Source organism: Cheilinus undulatus, linkage group 5, assembly GCF_018320785.1.
Source record: "Cheilinus undulatus linkage group 5, ASM1832078v1, whole genome shotgun sequence".
Lineage (NCBI taxonomy): Eukaryota > Metazoa > Chordata > Actinopteri > Labriformes > Labridae > Cheilinus > Cheilinus undulatus.
In genome coordinates this window covers 29,131,043-29,152,433 of record NC_054869.1, presented here as the reverse complement: position 1 = coordinate 29,152,433, position 21,391 = coordinate 29,131,043, and the positions used below count along the sequence as shown (strand labels likewise).

The window sequence follows — 21,391 nt, the reverse complement described above, 5'->3', positions numbered from 1 at the left end:
AGGAATTAAGAGCCAGAATCGAGTTTAATTGCCATGTACATTTCAGACACAAGGAATTTGCCTCTGTGTTTAGCGCAAAACAACATAGAAGAAGAAGAAAAAAATATTAAGAGGCTAAAAGTATTGAAAAAGACAGTAAAATATGCAAAAACATACAGTAAATTTCACATATAATAATGTTTTTTATGAGAAGCTTTCATATTTCTCTGCATCTAGATCAATTCTTTGAGTATAACATCTGCATTTTTTTAGTGTAGCATTATTCGTGATACAGAAATCAGAAATAAAATGAAAATGTTTTGTATTCAAAAGATTTAGTTACAAAAATTATAGTTAAAAATGTTGCAACAGTGCAGGTGTGTTAATGTAAAAAAATGTCTGTTTTGTCGACGTCTTCTCTTTAATGCTCATTACACAATGGCTCAGCCTTATCTTTATTCTTAAACCTGAACACAGATGAACTTCATTGAAGCCAAGTGTGCAGAATACGAGTTAAGTGCTGACATTAAATAAAACAGGAAATGGGAGTGAATATCATGACATCACTCAATGTATGTAAACAAGATGAAGCATTTTATAAGAAGAAAACAGAGCCCCAATTTGAGTCCAATGTATGATTTTATCTCCCAAAGCAGCATTTATGTGTTGTAGTCTCCATGAACAATAAGGAAGGACTAAATAATTAATCCTTTATGAGTATTTAACTAAAAACAAACAGCTCTTCAATCCTGAGATCATTACAAAAGGGATTTACAACCCTCCTTTCTTTAAAGTTTGGACATTGTTAACTGTGTTAATGTGAACAGATTGTGCCGATGTCTACAAAACTTATACCCCATAGTTGATTGTTAAGAGCACCAAAACAACTTTTTAATTGAATTTTTTTTTTTTTTCCAACCACCATTCATTTTCTTCTGCTAATGTGGCACCAGGTCGTGGTGGCAGTAGGCAAAGCAAGTCCACCCAGACTTTCTTCTCCCAAACATTTTCCAGCTCTTCCTGGAGATTTGGAGGCGTTCCCAGGTCAGATGAGATATACTGTATAATCCCTCCAGTGAGGCCTGGGCCTACCTGGGGTCTCCTTCTAGTTGGGCATGCCTGGAAGACCTCCACAGGGACACGACCAGGAGGAATCCTGATTAGATGCCTGAACCACCTAAATTGGTGCAATCAACATGCTTCAAAAAAGTTGAGACAGCTGAAACCAGTCCTGAGCATTTGTAAAATTCTTTGAAAAATCTAACAGAACAGCTGGAAACAGGTAGTGGTTTTAAAATCAAGAAACTTCTCAGTTTCAACATTTTATTTGCTGTCTTTGTGCCATTTTCAGTTAAATAAGGGGTATTCATGTTTTCTACATAATCATTTTGTTTCAGTATTGTTCACATTGCCTCAACTTTTTAGGAATAGTGGCTGGTGATACTTGATATTTTCACTAAAAGATAAAGTTTGTTTTCCCTGCCACTCTCATGCTTGTTTTGTTGACTTTTTTTAATCAAACATTATTGAACACTTTTAATATACGAAAAATGTTTATATTTTGAAAAGGGCTGGACAAAAGCTTGCCACCAAGTTATGAAAACATTCAGACTTTGAGAAAGTTTGCTAGTTGGCTGTAGCAGTGGGGTAGAGCTCCCACATTTACCAGGAACACACCTCAAAGTCCATGAGTCTGAGAGCATGGAGATTAAGATTGGGCCAGTAACACCTAATTCGGATTCTGATACTGCTCTCTTAGCTTTCAGGCCTGGCTTCTCCTCTCTGGTGATGGTTCTGAAGGACATCGGAGAGATAAACTCCACTGTTTTTCACAGTGATGACCTCGTCTCTATAACCCGGCTCAGGATCGAGGGTGCTGGTGTCACAGGGATCGCAGAGGGGGCCTTTAGATCTCTTCAGAACCTCAGAGATCTGAGTTTAATCCAGAACCTGCTTACTGAGGTGAACCCAGGCTGGTTGAGTCAGGCTGCTGTCCTCAGTGAGCTCAGACTGACAGAAAACCACATAGAAGCTCTGACTGAGTCCATGTTTAACAGTCTTACTGGACTCACACACCTTAAACTTAACAGGAACAGGATCAGAGAAATACAACTGAACACATTCAGCTCCCAGAACAGACTGTCTGAGCTGGACTTGTCTGACAACAAGATGACTCGGGTCTCACCTCAGGTCTTCAGGTCCTTTAGGTCCACAAGAATAAGACTAGATGGAAACCCCTGGGACTGTTCCTGTGGAGCGGAGGACTTTGTCAACTTCCTGAAAGGTTTGTGAAATACAAAGTTTACAAAAACTCTGTTTTCAGAATTTTTAGAAACCAAAATCTTTTCTCTATTCAGATCTTCTGAGCAGATCTCTGCTTGACAGGCCGTTGGATGTGACCTGTGAGAGTCCGTCATCAGTACGGGGTTGGCCTGTGTGGAACGTGTCGGTTTGTGAGACGTCACCTTCACCAAGCCCAACATCAGTGATGCAAAGTGTCAAACCAAAACCTACTGATTTCCGCCAAACATCCACTCGTACATCCGGTTCCTCCTGTCCTTGTTTCTGTGTCATGATTTGATTTATAACATTACTATCAGGATATCTGAGATAAATTGTGCTTACTGTCTGTGTTGTTCTCTTTAGAAAAAGTAACAAATCTGTCAACAACATCTGAGACTGTTCCCATGACAACCCAATCACACAGTGGTACATGCACAAATTCTTATGTCTCCATTTTTGATGTTTAAAATTCATGACTAGAGTCAGACATCGATCCAGTGTCTTTGTTCTCCTCAGGAACTTCTCCAACAGGAGCAACGCTGGGGACAAAACCCTCCAACCCACCTGGGCCCACTGACATCCCTCAGACAGTCACAACATCAACTTTGAATCCAGGTAAAATTTCTCTCCCATTTAAAATTCAAATCTAAAAGGATGTTTAAGTGGTTAGATTAAAAATAAGATAAAAATAAAGATCTCTTTACTCTTGAGCTCAGCTTTTCAAAAGTAAAGAAAGTCCATAGTTCTTTATCTTAAATCTACTTGTAGGTTCCTAAAATCTATTATATCCTCTAGTTGATAACACTTTGATTTTGAAGTTTGTGTACAATAGTTTAAGATTATTAACACATAAAAACTGACATTGATTAATCTTATTACTTTATAGTATGGAAGTTTGATTGAAATGTACACTTTTTTCTTTAAATATGCACATCACTTTCTAATTGATTAAAAAGGCTTCTTGTAGATTGAAAAAGTTTTAAACAGCCTAAAAATGGGCTCAGCTTGAGTTTTCTTCAGCCTGTTTTGATCTTTGGTTTGAAAAAAATTAAACCTGTGATTAACTATATTTCAGTTAGTAATGTGCTCCAGCCTTTATTGAGAAAACTGATTATCTAAAATGTAGATCAACAATGTAATATGTTACAGTGCTTGAATATTAAACTACCCTTTGGTGAATTATCATAAAATAGATGTGCAGTTTATTCATTATCTCTTAATTAGCTAGAATTTGCAGAAATAATAAGACTTCTTTTGAGTGTTTTGGGATGAGAATGCCATGTGCGAAGGTGCTTTTTTGTGGACAGCACCACCCTGTGGTCATGAATTTAAACATGGCATTTTCTCTTGTAAATAAACTGCAAAATAAGGAAAAGATGACTGATTTACCTTTAATTAAATTCTTTCTTTTAAGACAGATGTATTTTTGCAGCCTCAGCACATTTCTGCATCTAAAAATATTATTAATTGTTTTGCACAACTTAAAATTACATGCAAAAGCTTTATTTTCTTAATCATCCCTTCACAATTAACATTTCATCAACAAACAGTAAAAGCTAATTTTTGATAAAGTTCAAATAAAGCAATGAAGGTAAGTTAGTCACTTAAGAGTGAATATTTTTTAAATGTTTCTATATTTCTATAAATTGTTAGTTATGGTTGATTTCTCCGTGTAGGTACTTTTCTCTTTACCTGATGTGCTTCCTCTCATCATATTTAATCTCATTAATTACAGCATTCTTATGTTATTATACTCAGAAACAGCGTTTTGATGGTGGCTTTAGATGTGACAACAAAGCTTTGAGTCTTCTCTGATGATCTCGCTCCCTCTAAACATTTAACTACATTTGTCATTGCCTTTGTTTATATAAGAATCCTTTCCTTTAATTGGTTCTTGTAAAGTTTATTTGACATGGCTTACATTATTCTAAGTGAATAAAATATTATAATATTTAACGAGATCAGTCATCATAGTAACTCTGCTACAGAAATCTGCATAATTCATCTTTTATTTTCTGTTCTAAATGATCTGACAGATTAAGAGGACTGTGTGACTTCAGTTTGAGCAGCTGTCTATTATTCTATTGTCTGTTTTCTTGAGCAGCTCCTGGGACATCACCTCAATCAGTGACGGACGTCTCAGACCATCCTAAACCCTTTGACCCCTCCAGACCTGTACCCACACCCACTGGTAGACCAGTTTTTTTAGTATTTTGATATTTCAAAATATGCTAAACTAAAATGAATCACAAAATTCCACATAACTTGTTTATTTACTTAAACTTGTTCCTTCTGTTTTTGTTTTTCTCTCTTTAGAAAATCATGAGGCATCCCCTTCATCAACAACTGAGATCTCTGACCATCCTAAAGGTACAACTTTTAACAGCTTTTCTCCCTCATTATTTGAAATTCAACAATTTGAGTGGAGCTAAGCAGCCTTTCTGTGCAGTGCCTATTAAAAAGTATTCACCCCCTTGAGTGTTTTACCCTTTATTGATTTTACAAATCAGTCATGGTGTAATTTGGCTGTTTGAAACAAATTACAAAAAACCCTCCACAATGTCAAAGTGAAAACAGTTTTCTTTTACAAAGCAATGTAAAGTAAATAGACATCTGTAATGTAAAACAAGTGTTTGAGTTAGTATTCACCCCCTTCAAGTCAGTATTTAGTAGATGCACCTTTGGCTGCAATCTGAGTTTGTGTCCCAGTTTAGGTTCCAGTCAGGCTTGCACATCTGGACACTGCTATTTTACTCCATCCTTCTTTGCAAAACTGCTCGAGCTCTGTCAGGTTGCACAGCGATCAGGTGTGAACAACTCTTCAAGGCCAGCCACATATTCTGTATTGGACTGAGGTCTGAGCTTTAATTTCGGGTCATTGTCTTGCTGGAAATAAATTTTCTCCCAAGCTATAGTTCTCTTACAGACCAAATTGCCCATCAGGATTTTCCTGTATTTTGCTGCATATATTTTTACCTCTACCTTTACAAGCCTTCCAGGGCTGTCTGCTGAGAAGCATCCCCACAGCATGATGCTGCTACCACCGTGCTTCACAGTAGGGATGATATATTTGTGGTGATGTGCAGTGTTTAGTATCTGTCAAACATAGCGTCTTGTCTGATGGTCAAAAAGGACCATTTTGGTCTCATCAGAACCAAAGAACCTTCTTTCACTTGCCTTTTGGCGAACTCTGGTCGATATTTAATATGACTTTTACTCAAAATGCCACTCTCCCATAAAGCTTTGACTGGTGAAGAACCAGGACAAAAGTTGTTGAATGCCAAATCTCACCCCTCAGCTGCTGCTTGTAACACCTTCAGAGTAGTCATATGTGTTTTGGTGGCCTTGCTCACAAGTCTCCTTCTTGCACGGTCACTCGGTTTGTGAGGACAGCCTGATCTAGGCAGATTTACACATTACACATACATATTATTATACCTATACCTATCCCGATTTATACTTTTTAATAACCTTTTCTCTGAGTTGCTTGGAGTGTTCTTTTGTCTTCATGGTGTAATGGTAGCCAGGAATACTGAATACTGATTTTATTGATCATAATTACCTCTGCCAAGGAGGTTATGTGATCAGATGGGTTTGTTCGTTTGTTTGTTTGTTAGTTTGTTAGTTTGTTAGCAACATAACTAAAAAATTGATGGATGGATTTTGATGAAATTTTCAGGAAATGTCAGAAATGGCATAAGGAAGAACCAATTACATTTTGGGACTGATCCAGATCACCGTGTGGATACAGAAATTTTTTAAAGGATTCTTTACTATTGGGAGATAGGGCTAATGGCGGAGGTCTGCGCTCTCTGAGTGCTTTTCTAGTTGATTTATAAAATTGGTAAAACATCCTAGTGGATGAATACTTTTCAAAAAGAGCTGTACTTGTTATCTATTATTATTTGTTTTAAAAGAGAGGCCCCTGGTGGTGGGATGTACATAGAGCGTCTGAAACTTCTGACTCTCCCAGACTTGTATCCACACCACCACGGCTCTGTCTGCTTTTCCTGGTTCAGCTCATCTTTTCATATTTGATTCTCTCGGAAAAAAATGCAAGCAGAAATCCACATTTTTCTGAACTCTTTTTCATGTTTTGTGTCTCATGCCTCTTTTTTTCTTCTAGAAACTTGTACATCACGACCATTGCAAGCTGCAAACATTGTCTGCACTCTTCCCATTGTGATAGGTATGTTATTTTCGCCCCTCTGCATACTTCTGTTTGTTATCAAGTCTGTGAGGATGCTTACATAGGACTTCTCTTCATCTACAGTGGTTCTATCTTTCCTCCTGTGCACTGTTTGTTTCCTGGTGGTGCTGCATAGGAGAAAACGCAGAGACAGATGTGTGATGCCCGAGAAGGAAAACACACCTGAGGAGAGTGAGATCAGTAGTGTATCCAGTCAGTCTGTGTATCTCTCCGAGGAAAAAGAAAACACTGAAATCTGCGCCACAGAGGCAGGCTGGAGATCTTTTAGTGGTGTCAGAGCAAAGTCTGCTAATGCACTTCTCTTTACGTCTCCTTTTTGTGTATCTGTGAAACATCAGCCCACTATACAAACAGAGACTCAGCCCAAACAAACAGAACAATCTGGGAATAAAGGTGACATAAAAAGAGGAATTGAGGTGGGAAATTCAACAGAGATTGCAGAAGTAAAGTCCAAACAAGCTACAGAGAGTAGAAATCTAGATGAAAAGCCTTGCTCTGTCCACACTGATCCTGTACCTTATTTTAGCATTGGCACAAACCAGAATGAAAACATTACCACACATTTTAACCACGAGTCCTCTGTAAATGAAAGATCTGACTTCGGAAAGGTTATGGAAAGGACATCCACTTGGCCTCCAACTGCAATTCAGTGGCAGGAAAGATATAAAATGATGAAGGAGGAGGAGAAAGAGAGGTCTGATGGCTTTACTGTTTGGACAACAAAGCTTCCAGTAGAGAAAGTTGTAAAAGAAAAAGGGCATTCCTCTCACTCTGAACAGGAGACAACGGAAGATGCCACAGATAAAAATCACATGGATGAATCATTAAAAATAGACCAAGCTACTATGAATTTAGGCAACTCTCTCTCCTCAAAATTAGATGAAAAAACAAGCACAAGGTCAGAAGACCAGCAAAGGAAGGCTGAGCTGATCCACGATTTAAACCCAACCATGACACCCAGTAAGAAAAAACTCAGTCACAATCAAGATCTAACATTAGCCGATGAGATCACAAATATGAGCAGAAGCAACAACAAGACAGAGAGGAGAAACGACCACAAGCGAGCTGTCACGAGCAGAAGTAGGGCAGGAAACAGAAACACAGGCTCACAGGCTCCCTCTGGTGGTGCCACCCCAGATGATGAAACGCTGCTGTCTGGAAATGAGTACGCCTTCATGGACCTGCTGCACGAGGTGGTGCAGAACAACGGACGCTGGACCAGAGAGAGATGGAGGCAGACGCACGTCAACAAGCAGAGGCGTTAATATGCAGGCACAGATGACATTCGTTAAAAGTGTTAAGGTATGGACACTTAAAATAGTTAGATTCTACAACTGTTTAAAAAAGATTATTTTATATACTCCTGCTATCTAAGAGTAAATCCCCTTTTTAAGGAGTTTATCGGCTAGAGTTGCATATGGAGATTATAAACTCTCACTTATCTAATAAAGGAACATTCCATGGATTATTTTCAGCTAATAATCAACTGATCAACGTAGCAAGAGAAAGAACGCAGAGGAAAGGAGAGACATGAACGAGTAGTGATTTAATGAATGAAAGTCTGTCTTTTGACCATTTGTGTATTCGAATATCTTCCTAAGTTTTCTGCACTGTCTAATCTAAATGATGTAATCCATGAGTCTGACCCCCATACAGCTAACTAGCTCTCTAAGCCAATGCCAACATTTATTACAAAACATTCACCAACATCATACAGGAAATAAGTTATCTAACAATCACACTTCCACAAAACCACCTCAGCCCTTTCCTCTTGACCCATCATTGTAACTTCAGTGAATTGCAACTGTATACTTATATACTATAAAAAGTATTAATGAATCACAAAGCATCTACTGTTCGGAGATTGGCTGAGCAGAGAGCTGTCGGCCATATCATCCTGCAATCCTTGACTGCATATCTGTAGAAAACAGCCTGCGGGTCCTTAGGGCTGACAGGGTGAGGAAACCGTCTTGGGGTGTCATTATCTTGGGACGCCCACTTTGCGGCCTGTCTCTGACACCTCTTTTTATATAGAACTTGGCCTTCAGTTGGAAATGGGACTGTAGCACACTCCAAATAATGCTGCAACCTACTGACACCTACTGACCACTGTAGCAGGGCCCATGCTCACAGGTGCTGACAATCGCACCTGATTGTTAGCACCTGGGTGTACCAAGGGCTCAAAATAAAAAAAAACAAACAAAAAAAATATCAAAACAGAGCCAATAGAAACAGAAAAATAAGTTGTTTGGCATTAGTATTTTTCATAGGTGTAACCCATGCACTCAGCTCTGCTGCTCATCCCACAAATGCATGTTCATTACAAATGTGGCACCATTTAAAAGGGAAATAAACTGTCTATTAAAATAAGATTCATTGACAAGAAGCATTGTTACAACATAAACATAATCGACCAAACACATTTCCCTTCCTTTTTATGCTAAGTTCATATGGATTTGTGTCCACTTAGGTATCCTACAAACGGCAGATGTAGACAAACTCACTGGTTAGATACTGCGGTGAGCTTTGTAGTTCTTTTTTCACAATCTGTTTTTATATTTAAATGATCTAATTTACATGTTTCCTTTCCCCTGTTGACTGAGAAGCGTACAACTACTTACTGTAATTTTAACACAAAGTATATTCCTATCTATGGATAATAAATAATGCACATTATTATCAAGAGTGATTAAAACCAGTTACATAACATTCATTTATGTAATCCTTGCTGTTTTCATCAGTTTGTCCATGAATGAATCAAAGGGTCTCTCATTTGTTTTTATCTGGCTGCATGCAGCTTTTATTTGTTCATGTTTTATATGTCCAAGTACACTCACTTCTCATAAGAAATAGTACAAAATGGATCAACCCCTTTTTGACACTGGCTTATAAACAGAAAGTGGAGGTAAACGTAATACGTTGGCTTTTGGTAACACCTAGACAACATGCATGTTCCATTCATATAAATACACAGTATCAAATAATGGCTCCAACTTGCAAGCAGTTGATTGATTATGGGTTTCTCTAGCTGTGGGACATACTTGTGATGTCCTGCTAAATGTCCAAAAAAAAAAAAAGGTCTTTCTTGGCAAGCTTGAATATCAAAACATGCTTTTTTAAGGTTTACATGCCCCGTGTGGTTCTGTAATATGGACAGGAGGAGATCTGAAGTGAATTTTGTGTCATGTTTGGATTTGTCACAAGTGAGGACCGAGGACAATGATAATGAGTGATTCTGAACATCCATCTTATTGCCTGTTTAGATCGCTCACATTTTCACTTCTCAGCTCTCCTGCCCTGTAAACTGAGACTTCAGAGGGGGCAAAGAGCAGTAGTACCTTTCAGAGGGACTCTGCAAAACAGTAACACTTGTAAACATAAAAAGCTTGAACAGACTCTTTAGAAACAAACAAAAATAGCAGACCTCAAAGGATACTTCATCATTCACTTCATATTCTTTGACATTAAACAATAAAATTAACTAAAATCAGCTTTCTAACATCTACGATGTAAACAACAAAATGCATGATGTGATTCTGCATGTTTCTCTTTGCGTCACATGAAAGGTTGAATACTGTCCACTGTGTTGCACAGATTCAGGTTAAAGGGTCATGCTGATCTGCTCCTGACATCCCCGCAGAGCTTAGTGCAAAAATAGTTCAAGTCCTCTTTCACTTCTAACACACAAAAAAGACAAAAGCAACAAAATGGAAAACAATTCAGGAAAGTTCATATTTACAGTGCTTGAACGAAACCACAGAGCTTAGAAATGATCAGGGTGAAATACTGTGCACTGACACTGATTGATACACAAGGTGTGGCCTCTGGGTATCCGTACAAAAGGAGAGCACTTCATTTTCAACTCAAGTAGGTTTAAAAATAGACAGAAGTGTGCCTGGTGCCATCTGTGCAAAACGTTTTCTGCTACCAGCGTTGATATAAAACGCAAAAGAGTGATGAAAGTGGAGAATCACAATAAGCTGATTTTAACCAAGTTGACATTACAAAATAGTAACTGAGGATCCTGATGTCTGACGCTTAGTTAACACTGATTTTCCGATGTTTGAGTCAAAGTTAAAGGATGATGACAGAGCAACCATTGTGCCAGCTGAGAAGTAAAACAAACATGTAAATCTGTAATGCCTGTTCACAAATGCTTGCACGCTTTATCATGTGTGTCTGATAATTTGCAAGGGATGATGTGCAAGGCAATTGCAACCAATTTACCTGGCTATAGGAATAAATTTAAAGGTTTATTGTGTTTTGTATTGGATTTTTTTCTAGCTTTTACTATATAACATAGTAGTTATCATGCAGAAATCTTCTAATTTTATATCCAGTGGGCAATAGGTTACTGTTAGCTTCTTAGGCTATATATGTTAGCCAAACAGTTACTTTGTCTTCTATTCTGGGTTAAAAAAAAATAAAAAAGACCTGTGCCCACACTTTACAGAACTATTACCACGGTTTAAAAACCCACCTACATTTTACAAATCTGTTTCCATGTTTACAAAACCATGGCTACATTGTACAAATCTGCTACCATTTAATGAATCCGTTCTCACAGATCTCAAAGCCATGCTCACATTTTATGATTCTGTTCCAAATTTACAAAACTATGCTTACATTTGAAAACTCAAAGTTCACAAAGCTGGGCCTGTTTTAATAAATCCATGTCCATACATTACAAAAACCATGCCCCCAGGTACTAGATCATCAGACATGGATTTTAAAATCTATGGGCTTGGATTATAAGGGCATCTACACTTATTTTAAATCAAGAGCACATGTTTACACTATTCTATTAATAAGTTATTTCTCAGCTGACACCAGGAGGGCTTTGTAAATCTTTTATGGGAATCACACTCTTGATTTCGATACATTTAAGTTGTAGCTACACAATTTGGAGAGCACTCTAATTGGCTCTTGTTGGAAGTTAGAAAGACTGAAACCATTTTCATTTCAGTTGAGAATCTTGAAGCCTGTTGGCTGTGGTCCATGATGACATATGCCTCCAAAACCTTGGTTCTCAACTAGTGGGTCAAGACCCAAAAGAGGGTCACAAGCCATTTTTAGTGGGATGTTTGCCTAGAAAAAATATGCAGCTGGAAGTCTATCATGGGCTTTTCTTTTGAAAAATATATCTCGATCTCTATTTTGTTAAGTCTTTTATTCCATCCCAAGTCTAAACTCTCCCATTTTTCATTAAAAATATTTGATTATGATTGAAAAATTCAGAAATTCGGGTTGTGATTTGTCATTAAGGGGTTGACACTAAACCAGTTGAGAACCACCGCTCTAAAACAAACCCCAACTTCTCAAACTTTAATTTCCAGATTTGTCTGCGGGATAAAGGTCACTCTTTTGATTCTTCCTTCTTCATATGTTTCTAGTAGGTTTCAGTTTAACTGTAAATACTAAGTTATACAGAGGCGTTTCTAGAGGGTACTTGGACATTATAAACCCAAAAAAGACAGATTTTCTTTTGATTGACCTGCAATAAACAGGTGTTAAATCTGCAGAAATGGTAACCTCATGTTTGTTGAATGGAGGACAGAGCAATTATTTCTGATGCATTCCAGAAAATTGGGAAATCTAAACACTGTTTGGCATTTATCAAGCAGATTCTCTGCTTAAGGTTATTATATTTTTTTAATCGTCATACCATACTATTTTTTCCTACATGCATGGTAGCCTGCTGATTGGGTAAAACAAATCAGACAACATGTATCAATCAAGCTCTATTCAGAAAAACACTGATATCACAAAAGGGTTAATTTTGGCACAAAATGTACAAATTATTATGAAAATATTTACAAAGCAAAAGAGTAAAGAAAAGAATGGCACATACTATAGCAGACATGATATGGGACAAATACAGCAGCAAATAAATAAACAATATTACCCTTTAAGAATTATCTCACAAAAATCTCAAACAAAAAATAAAAGAGAAATGCAAATGATCCCCACATGGCCAGTAAAAGTGCCACTACAGTGTGTATATTCACAGATGTCAATTTGTAGTAAAAAAGTTTGTGCTCGTAAAGAAAACTGAAATATCGTCTGATTCATAGAGAAAAAAACTATCAGATACAAATTAAGAAAAGTGCACATTGATATAATTTAATGATAAAATGCTTAAATTGATAAAAATTCAAAGCCTTCACTCATAGAAAACATGATTGATAGGATGTTGAGGAGGATGTGTTTCCCTCTAGATTGAGTTCTTTGTGAGTTTAGGTAGAAAGATAAGTGGTGGAGGTTGGCTTAAGTCGTGGCAGGAGGGCAACGTCACCCCTGTGTGGAATCATGGTTTGATATCCTGTACAGCATGTGCGCTTAATTCCAAATACCCAAGTTAATACTGCTCAAACCTGTGAGGGTGAAGTGTGTTAGTACAGTAGGTGGGCTGGGGAGGTAAGGGTGGATTACGAGGCACTCTTCATGCATCCTCCTGTAGCAGCTCAGTGGGAAACAGCAGCTCTCTCTCGTGGCCGTCTTTTACTTGTTTATTATTTCTGCTCTGAGGCTGAGAGACACATAATGCACATTCACGATGGACTGCTGTTCTAAGCCTCCATCTGTAGGACACAAACCAGCTCTGTCGGCCCAGGCGGGGCTTAAATGTTAAGGGTCAGGGTGTGGAGGAATGAGGGGCTCTCAGAGGTGAGTCTCGTCCCTCGTTTCTGTGCCAAAGTCCTGCTGGTTCCTGGTGCTGCGGGCCTGACTCACTTGTGAGTCTTCCGGCATGTGTGCCAGCGGGTCAGACCGGATTATGTACCTATGAAGACAAAATCATCATCAGTGTTGGGGTGAAACTAAACAAGAAGATAAGGTGTTACTTAAGGCGTTACTAAATTAAACAACCTATGAAATGACAAAGCCGTATATTATACACAAGCCACCAATGCCCACATCTTGATATATATACAGTCCTGTGCAGAAGTTTAAGGCATATAGAGCGCTAACGGTTCTTCACAGATCCTGATGTTCCACAACCCCAGGCTGAAAAGAGGAGGGAGGGCGACCAGAGTCAGTGTCGACACATTTGACATGTGCATGTGTCGCTCAGCAGCCAAGGTCAAGTTTAACAGCATTTCTTTTGTCCAGGCCTTTGCACCCCTGGTAATATGCCCAGCAACCACAATAATTTTCAATTGCTTAGAACATACACACGACAACCAGGGGGTTGTGGCAACCCTCCTACCCACCCTAACAGTACCCTAGGCTATGTTTAAGCGCCACATCTACCCATAATGCTGCCCTAAAGCTGTGGGTTTTTTTTTTTTTCATCAGATTATTTTCCCATGCCCTTGGTTATACACAAAGACATCCAGAGAATGACCTGGGTTGTGTCAATCCTGGGCGTACTTGCCATTACACACCTTACTTCAGCCTCAAATTTCGGCCCCAACATGCCTACAACTTCTGCACAGTACTGTACAATCAGAGGGTGTCTTGAACTTGCAAACCAAATAGGTGATGGAGTAGTCTGTTTAGTTTATAATGCTGGATCTTTAAGACAAGTACTCGCTGATTAATCCAAGTTGTAGTTAGTTTAAAACAGCAAAAACTGGAGTGTTAATATCTCAGGGTTAAACATTTCTGAGGTTAATTTAACTCTAAAGTGTAACTTTCACTACATTCTGAGTGAAATGGTCTTAAGTGTTAAAGTTCTTTGACAGTGTTTATCCACCAGTGGGAGATGTGTGGGCAGAGTTCCTCCTCATGCCCTTGGGCAGAATGTTTAGTTGTATTTGGATGTTGCCTGTTGTTCAGTGATCCCTGCTGGGTTCTTTTGCTCATATTTCTAGTAAATTGTTGTTTTTTATGTTATACACATTTGCACCATGAGAGAAGTTATCCACTGGGTTAGAGTTCCTGCCTGTGACTTCAAGTGCTCCTAAAGAACTCAGAGTGCATTGCTATGTACTGCCTTAGTAGTATCAGTTTGAATAATATCTGATCAAATGAACTTTACATTAGGGTCAAGGATCCTTGGAGCCAGTCCCAGGTCTTTAACATGAAACTACAGTTAATTAGTTGTTACTTTACTATCTAATTTTACAGAAAAACTGTTGAACAATGGTTCAAAGGTGAAGATTTTCAGACATTTGTGGGACGCAGCTTGGCAAAAGATTCCAGCAGCAAGAAGACAAAAAGAAAAGACTTTTTTTAGATGAAGGTTCAGACCTGAACTGAAATAATCAACATATTCTTCTTTTTTAAATTGTGTTTACTTCATGTTTTCAATTTAAATTTTGAGCTTTTAAAAGATAAGAAACAATTATTTTTATTGCCTAAAAACTCTACCATGCTTATGGAAAATTTGTTAAATTTAAAACAAAGGGTTCTGGTGGATTATCAGTCTATGCATGGTGTCAAAGATAAGGACGTGGAGTCCGTCTTTGGCTGTAATTCTTACACTATGTCGTTGAGCTCCAGCATGGTGTCAGGAGGGGGGTTGATGAGGACGTACGACAGTGTGTTCTGGTGGTCATTCATCTCGTCTGGAGAAACAAACAGAGAAAACGATCAGAGCGAGACTCCTCTTGTCCTCCTTCATGAAACAGAACATTAGCTAGCAAATGAGCCCTTAAGATATGAACCCACCCCTCAATCTTAACATTTCAATGAGGACAGAAAAAGGTAACCCACATACGGTGTCAGAGCAAGTAGAAGATAAGATGTGGGAATATTTTAAATCACCCTGGCTGTCAAAACTTCTATTAACATTTATAACTTAAGCACATAGTACTGAACAATAGCTGGACATATGCTTATTGTTTTAAGTGTTTAAACTCCACATTTCATTACATTTACCAGTAAATTATTTCTCATAAAAATAGTAAACATAAGCTTTTGTGAAATGTAAGATGCTATGTAAACAGCTTTGCTCTATAGAGATCTCATATTCTGTTAAAGGCTTAATAAGAGGGAAGTAGCTGTAATGTTCATTCCCCGAATGAGTCATAAAAGTGTGTGTGTTATTTATATCTGTGTGTGTGCTGAGTGCTCTTTGGCGAAAGCTCCTACTTGCGTTGCATGATGGACAGAGGAAGGGAAAGGAGGGCACACATGTGTCTCCATGACAACCCACCTGCTTGTGGCCCTTTATAAAGCCGGGCAGGGGGGGAAGAGAGAGAAGTGCTAACCGTTACTAACAGGGCACTGAGAGGAACACGGGGGAGGCCCATGCTGCTGGTCCATGCGCAGCGTCAGAACAGAGCCCACATGCAGACAGCGTCCGCGTCCATCTCCAACACATTCCTCTTTTTTCTCCTGCGCATTCAACACCGCACCAACAGGCTACAAGAGGCGGCAGGTTGCCATGCCAACGGACAACACTCAGCTCCCCCCATACAACCCACCCTGACCCCCCCCACAGGGTGACATGTGACAAGAACCCACAGACACACACAGGACATGCTCCAGCATCCGTCAGACTGGACCAAACGCAGAGCGACTCAAACCAAACAGAGTGAAGCAGAACACATTGTGAGTGTGCGAGTGGAAGAGCTCCACCTGCAGCTGCACAAACATCTGGAAGTTTTGCCATAAAGAATAATCTAGTTCCTTGTATGTGCAGAGAAAATGGACTTTAATGGTTTATGAGTGATGAAACGAGTGTACCCAACTATTACCCCCTCTAAACCACACTGTAAGTGCACACAATATTCAGTGTACTGTATATGGATTATACCATGGCCATAGAAATCAATCATATCTATATTTTGATTAAAATAAAATAAATAAATACTTGTGTAGCCTACAGAGTGCAGCCAGACTGCATTTGCCCAGAAATCTAGATCCATATCTAAAAAGACTAACTGGCCAATCTAGAGGAGACCTTGAGTTGACTGTAAGAGTGTATTTCCACTGATGTGCCATACTAGTGTCAGACTGCCTAGACCTCATCCAGTTCACTTGTAGTAGTCATACTTGAACTTCAAAAATTAAAGTAAAAATGGTATGGTATTTAAAAACTGGATTTGATTCAACATGACTAACTTTAGAAAAGTAGAAACTGCCAATTTTTTGGTTTTACTCTACATTAAGACTAAGAAACTAATGGTCTAACGACTAATATAAAACATCTGTCCCAGGTTGACAAGGACCCAGTCTACTCTCACTAATCACTTTATTAGGTATACCTGTTTAGCTGCTCAGTAACACAAATATCTAATCAGCCATTCACATGGCAGCAACATGTAGATATGATCAAGAAGCTAATGAAATTGAAAATGAGCATCAAAATAAGGAGAACAGGTGATGCAAGTGACTTTGAATGTGCCATGGTGTTCTGGCAGGCTTTCATGGTGTTTTTGCCAAATTCTGACCACAACAGCTGAATGCTGCAGCAGAAACTGAATGTCATCAGACCAGGCATTTTTCCAATCTGATTATTGTTGTTTCTCGAAGCCAAGAGAAGATCCTGGAACGGCCTTTTTTGAAGGATACTACTGCCATCGGAGAACTGTTCCAACGCTGAGGATCCTCTGAGTCCTTCGGACTGAGAATTTTCAAGGATGAACATGTGTATCCTACGCTAACAGGAATTAACCACAATCAAATGCACATCGTGTTCCTTCTCTAAAACAAGAAAAGAAAAAAAAAAAAAAGGGCAATATCAGGAGGAAGTCCTCAACCACCAAATACACTTTTAAACATCCTGTTTCCACTGTGAATAAGTATTATATGTAATAATATCTTATGTTATATGATTATATAATCATATTATTATATATATATTATCTTTATATGATGATTTGATATTATTTAAGATGGATCTTCACAACTTTCTAACTTTCTAGCAAAGTGACATGAGACTTATACAAAGCAGTTTTTATGACAATGAGGAGAAAACACACAGACCCCTTTGAACATAATTAATAGAGTATCTGTTAACAATGTTAACATCTTAGGTACCCGTCATTGTGTTGCAGCATGTATTGGTAAAAGGGATGTTATTTACAGTAAACACAGCCTGATTTTAACTAAAATAAACTGGAGGTCACCATAGTTACAGTGTCTGTTACGTCTTACTAGGAAATCAAGTCAAACCAAGTTTTTAAACTAACAAACTAGAAGAGCTTAATTGCAGTTTCTGTAGTATCCTTCTCTACCTGCAGTTGTGGCCATGGTATAAATGTGAAAATACACCTTTGAGCTGTTCTGCTAAATTGAAATAATAACAGACTAAGAGGGGGAGGAACGAGTGTTACATTTCCTCCTCTGAGTCTATTATATTTGTACTCTGTGAAACCTCCTACACATAAATGTAATGGTTTATATTTTAACCTTTCATCCACAGACATAATGTGTTGCGCTCCACTCTTAAAGCCAAACTCTGATGCCCTGCGGAACTCTAGCTGTTTGGGACGTCACCTCACGGGAACACAATGCAGAAAAGATACCAGACAGAGAGAGAGGGAGAGAGAGGGGGAGAGAGAGAGAGAGAGAGAGAGAGAGACAGTGCAGAGCAAGAAAAGTGAGAGACTGGCTGCTGATCTACTGCTAACTCTGCCATGACGCACACGCACATACACACAGTTATACACACACACACACACTCATGCGATAAAGTTGCAGTACTGATTAACAGCTAACCTGACGGCCTGGTCCCCTCTGTATACGGGTGCTCTGAAATGTCCTGCAACTCTAAGCAAGGGCATTCACTGTTAAACTTCAACGGCCTCATTGATAATAAACTACAAGGCTTAAATGAATAGAAAACAGTAAAACATCTCTTAAAAGTAGAAATATCTAGCTCATTCTCTGACTTTTTTTAGGATGCTGGTGAAAGGACAAGTTCCTTTCTCCACATGATGGATGTAACCACTCACATGTCTGTAAAAAAGGTTATGAACAACACACAAATTACCTTGCAAATATCCTAGATTTACTCGATTCATGACATCGCTCGCAGTGAGATTAGAAACATCCTCTACAAAGCCAAAGGAGGGATGAGAGACGAGTCAGAGAGAGAACAAGGAAGCAGAAGAACAGAGGAAGAAAAAAGGGGGGAGGAAACAAGAAAAAGAAAGGAATCAGGCAGGCAGCGAATGCATTTGCACTTTTGAAAAAATAACTTTTGAGGAAGGTGAGAGAGATGCAGAGAAGCCATGCAGTAAGTGATAGTGCACAGAATCACTTCCAAATGACTCATCAGTCACATGTTATGCTCCTGTTGCAGTAATCCTCACTGACATTCAGGGTTCAAAAGAAGGTCTTGAGCTTTTGGGGATCTTCCTGAAACGTATTTAATTGACATGTTACTTAACATGTATAGAATATACAACACATCTGGAGCATGATTCTGCCTCTGTTTGAAAGCGTAAAGCTGGGAGGAAACTGAGGAGCAAATAAAAAGAGCAGAGGAAGAATGCAGGCAATTGCAGATTTTTTTCAACTAAATGCAATTGAGACGAGGTTTGGGCTCCTGCATCTTCATGCATGATGTCTTCACATACACATGTTTGGATGATCATGAATATGTGCAGTGTGTGTTTAATGACAAACGAGGAACAGATGCAAATATGAAACTAGTGTGTGAAAAAGAGGTTCAATGAAGGCGAATGATGATGCAGTGTGATAATGATTGCTACTATCAAGACCCACACTTCAGTGTCTTAATAGATGAAGAGATGAAATGAGATAAAATGAGTGAAACACAGGTTAAAGATTTTAAAACACTGCTTTTCTCAAACCAGAAATAATTGCAATGGTTGAGAGTGGGTAGAGAATCACCAATAAATTTTCTTTTTTTTTTCAATTTAAGTAAGTCTTTGTTTCTTTGCTCACATTTCATTTTCATATTCAAATTTTCAATATAGGTATCACAGATTAGCTGACCCCACAATCCATGTTTAATTTAATAAACAGAAGCATTTACATGCCATTAATATTTTTTACAATGCTATGTTTTTTTTAATGAAATTTTTCCTGAATTTCTTCATGCTTATATAAATTAAGTAATAACATATCAATTATGTTTTTAAGCTGCGGTGATTTCTCTTAAGTAAGCTATTGGATCCTTTTGTGGATGTCAGCAGCAACTCAATGAAAATGTAGGACTCTCAGGAACAAGCTGAGAAATGATGTAATATTTGCTAGCTTTCTATCAATATACTACAAGTAATTTTTTTTAATGTTTGTTTGTAATAAAAGCACCACAATGCATTGAAACAACATTAAAGTTACTGTAAAATGATTAAAAAGATCTGTATTGAAGGTTTGCTGTATGATAAGCCACTGTGTTGCGAACCACCAGGCCAAAATTCAGGACTTTTTGGTCTGCCCTGCTGGACCTGTCAGCTTTCTGTGTCAGCCACCAGAGAAACAATCTCATTTATGCCATGACAGGCAGACAGTTCACAGCTAAAAAGTCTCAGTTTCATTTTCTCATCATGTCTTTAACTTTTCAGGTATTCCTTATACCTCATTTTCTGAGTTATGTGAAGTTAAGTCTCTCTCCCATTTATGAGACGACTTTGTTGTTAAGTTGCTGCTGAAACTCAATTTCCTGATGTTGCTAATAAGTCTCCAGTGATGATTAGCATTGGAGGCTTGTGACAGACTTGGCAGGAATAGAACACGTCTATCATTGGATACTTCACTGAACTTTAGCATTGCAATGCTAAATGACAGGAGGTATCGAGCTGTGGCTGCTTGGAGAGAGACCGTCCCAGCTTGCTTCTTTTAATCATCTAGGACTAAAGAAAAGTGAAATATGGATCAAAACGCACATTCAGCAGGTAAGATGTTTGTTGCTGCTGCATGTGGTTCAAGTGAAAACTATACATGTACTCCAGCAATTAGCCTGCCCCCTGACCTTTTGGTGATCTCTGGTCAGAGTGCAGCTGCCTGGCTCTGTGCCAGAGCAAAGAGACAGAAGTTGGGGATTAAACTGACTGTTTTCTGGCACAAATCTCTCTGTTATGATACTTTTAATGACCTGTAGGCCACAGTGGCCGATAGATTTGGGAAATTTACCTCACAATGAACAAAAACACAGCATGTAGCTGTTTTTGAATTTTAATGAAGGCAGTGGCATCAGCTAACAGGTGTTAGGGTGGCAGGATATTTCCCCACAGCAGCCAGTGACATGGTGGTTGCCTGTATTTGCCCTGCACAAATTAAACCAAGCCAGGAAAGAGGTGAACAATGTTGTAACTGTCTAAATCCAAAATTCAATCAAACATAGCTCTCAGTGTTTATACATGTTTACAGCAACCTTATTCAAATATATCTGGTCTGATAAGACACAGCATTTGGATTTCACTTTTCAGGGACTTTAAATTAAGATAATACACTGGCTGTCATTTTCAAAAAAAATCCTATAATAAAGAAAATTGTGTGAACTACTTTCATTGTCTGAATAGCCATGTTGCCAATGACTGGCAAGGCATTCTGGGAGATTTATTTATCTATTGCTGTTCTTGTTTTTCAATTCTTGTCTTTGCTAAATTGAATTTAATGTCTTTTTGTCTTATGTTAACATATTTCTTTTCATATCTTTTTGCTGTCTTATAAAGCTCTTAATGTAATAAATAGCATGTGTTAAACTCTATAAAGCCCCTTTAATTGCTCTGTTTATGAATGATCCCATATGATAAAACTTGCCTTGTCTTTAAAGGGCCTTGCACCTGAAACAGTTTAGCCTGCTACTCCAAGGGAAAAAAAGAAAAAAAAAAGCAAAACAAAACCTTTGGCTTGATTAATCAGAAATGAAAATAATTTCTTTTAAAAGAGGATTATTTCTTGTCAATGCCTGACGTTATTCAGCATTTACTTTGAGCTTTCTTGGCCTAAATAGAAAACACAACAGAACCTTAATATTTTAATTTAAAGTGGAATTGAAAAAAACTAAAACTACAATCCTAAATTTGCACAGTTTATGATTCTTTTAGATTCTTT

The 21,391-nt window shown here is 38.3% G+C and overlaps 1 protein-coding gene across 10 annotated transcripts in view; it reads right to left on the bottom strand.

Annotated features, from left to right (window-relative positions):
* Positions 1 to 9,287: 9,287 nt before the first annotated feature.
* Positions 9,288 to 21,391, bottom strand: part of kcnt1b (potassium sodium-activated channel subfamily T member 1b) — a 117,666-nt gene continuing 105,562 nt past the window's right edge. For 5 of the 10 annotated variants that reach the window (XM_041787710.1, XM_041787712.1, XM_041787714.1 and 2 more), the window contains 5 exons: positions 18,357 to 18,419; positions 18,083 to 18,133; positions 15,573 to 15,584; positions 14,898 to 14,982; positions 9,288 to 13,253 (listed from right to left, as the gene is read on the bottom strand). In XM_041787710.1, the coding sequence (XP_041643644.1) occupies positions 13,133 to 13,253; positions 14,898 to 14,982; positions 15,573 to 15,584; positions 18,083 to 18,133; positions 18,357 to 18,419 (332 nt within the window). In that variant the 3' untranslated portion in view covers positions 9,288 to 13,132. The remainder of the gene's footprint in view (positions 13,254 to 14,897; positions 14,983 to 15,572; positions 15,585 to 18,082; positions 18,134 to 18,356; positions 18,420 to 21,391) is intronic. The other 5 variants (XM_041787713.1, XM_041787716.1, XM_041787718.1 and 2 more) reach the window with 3 other exon arrangements.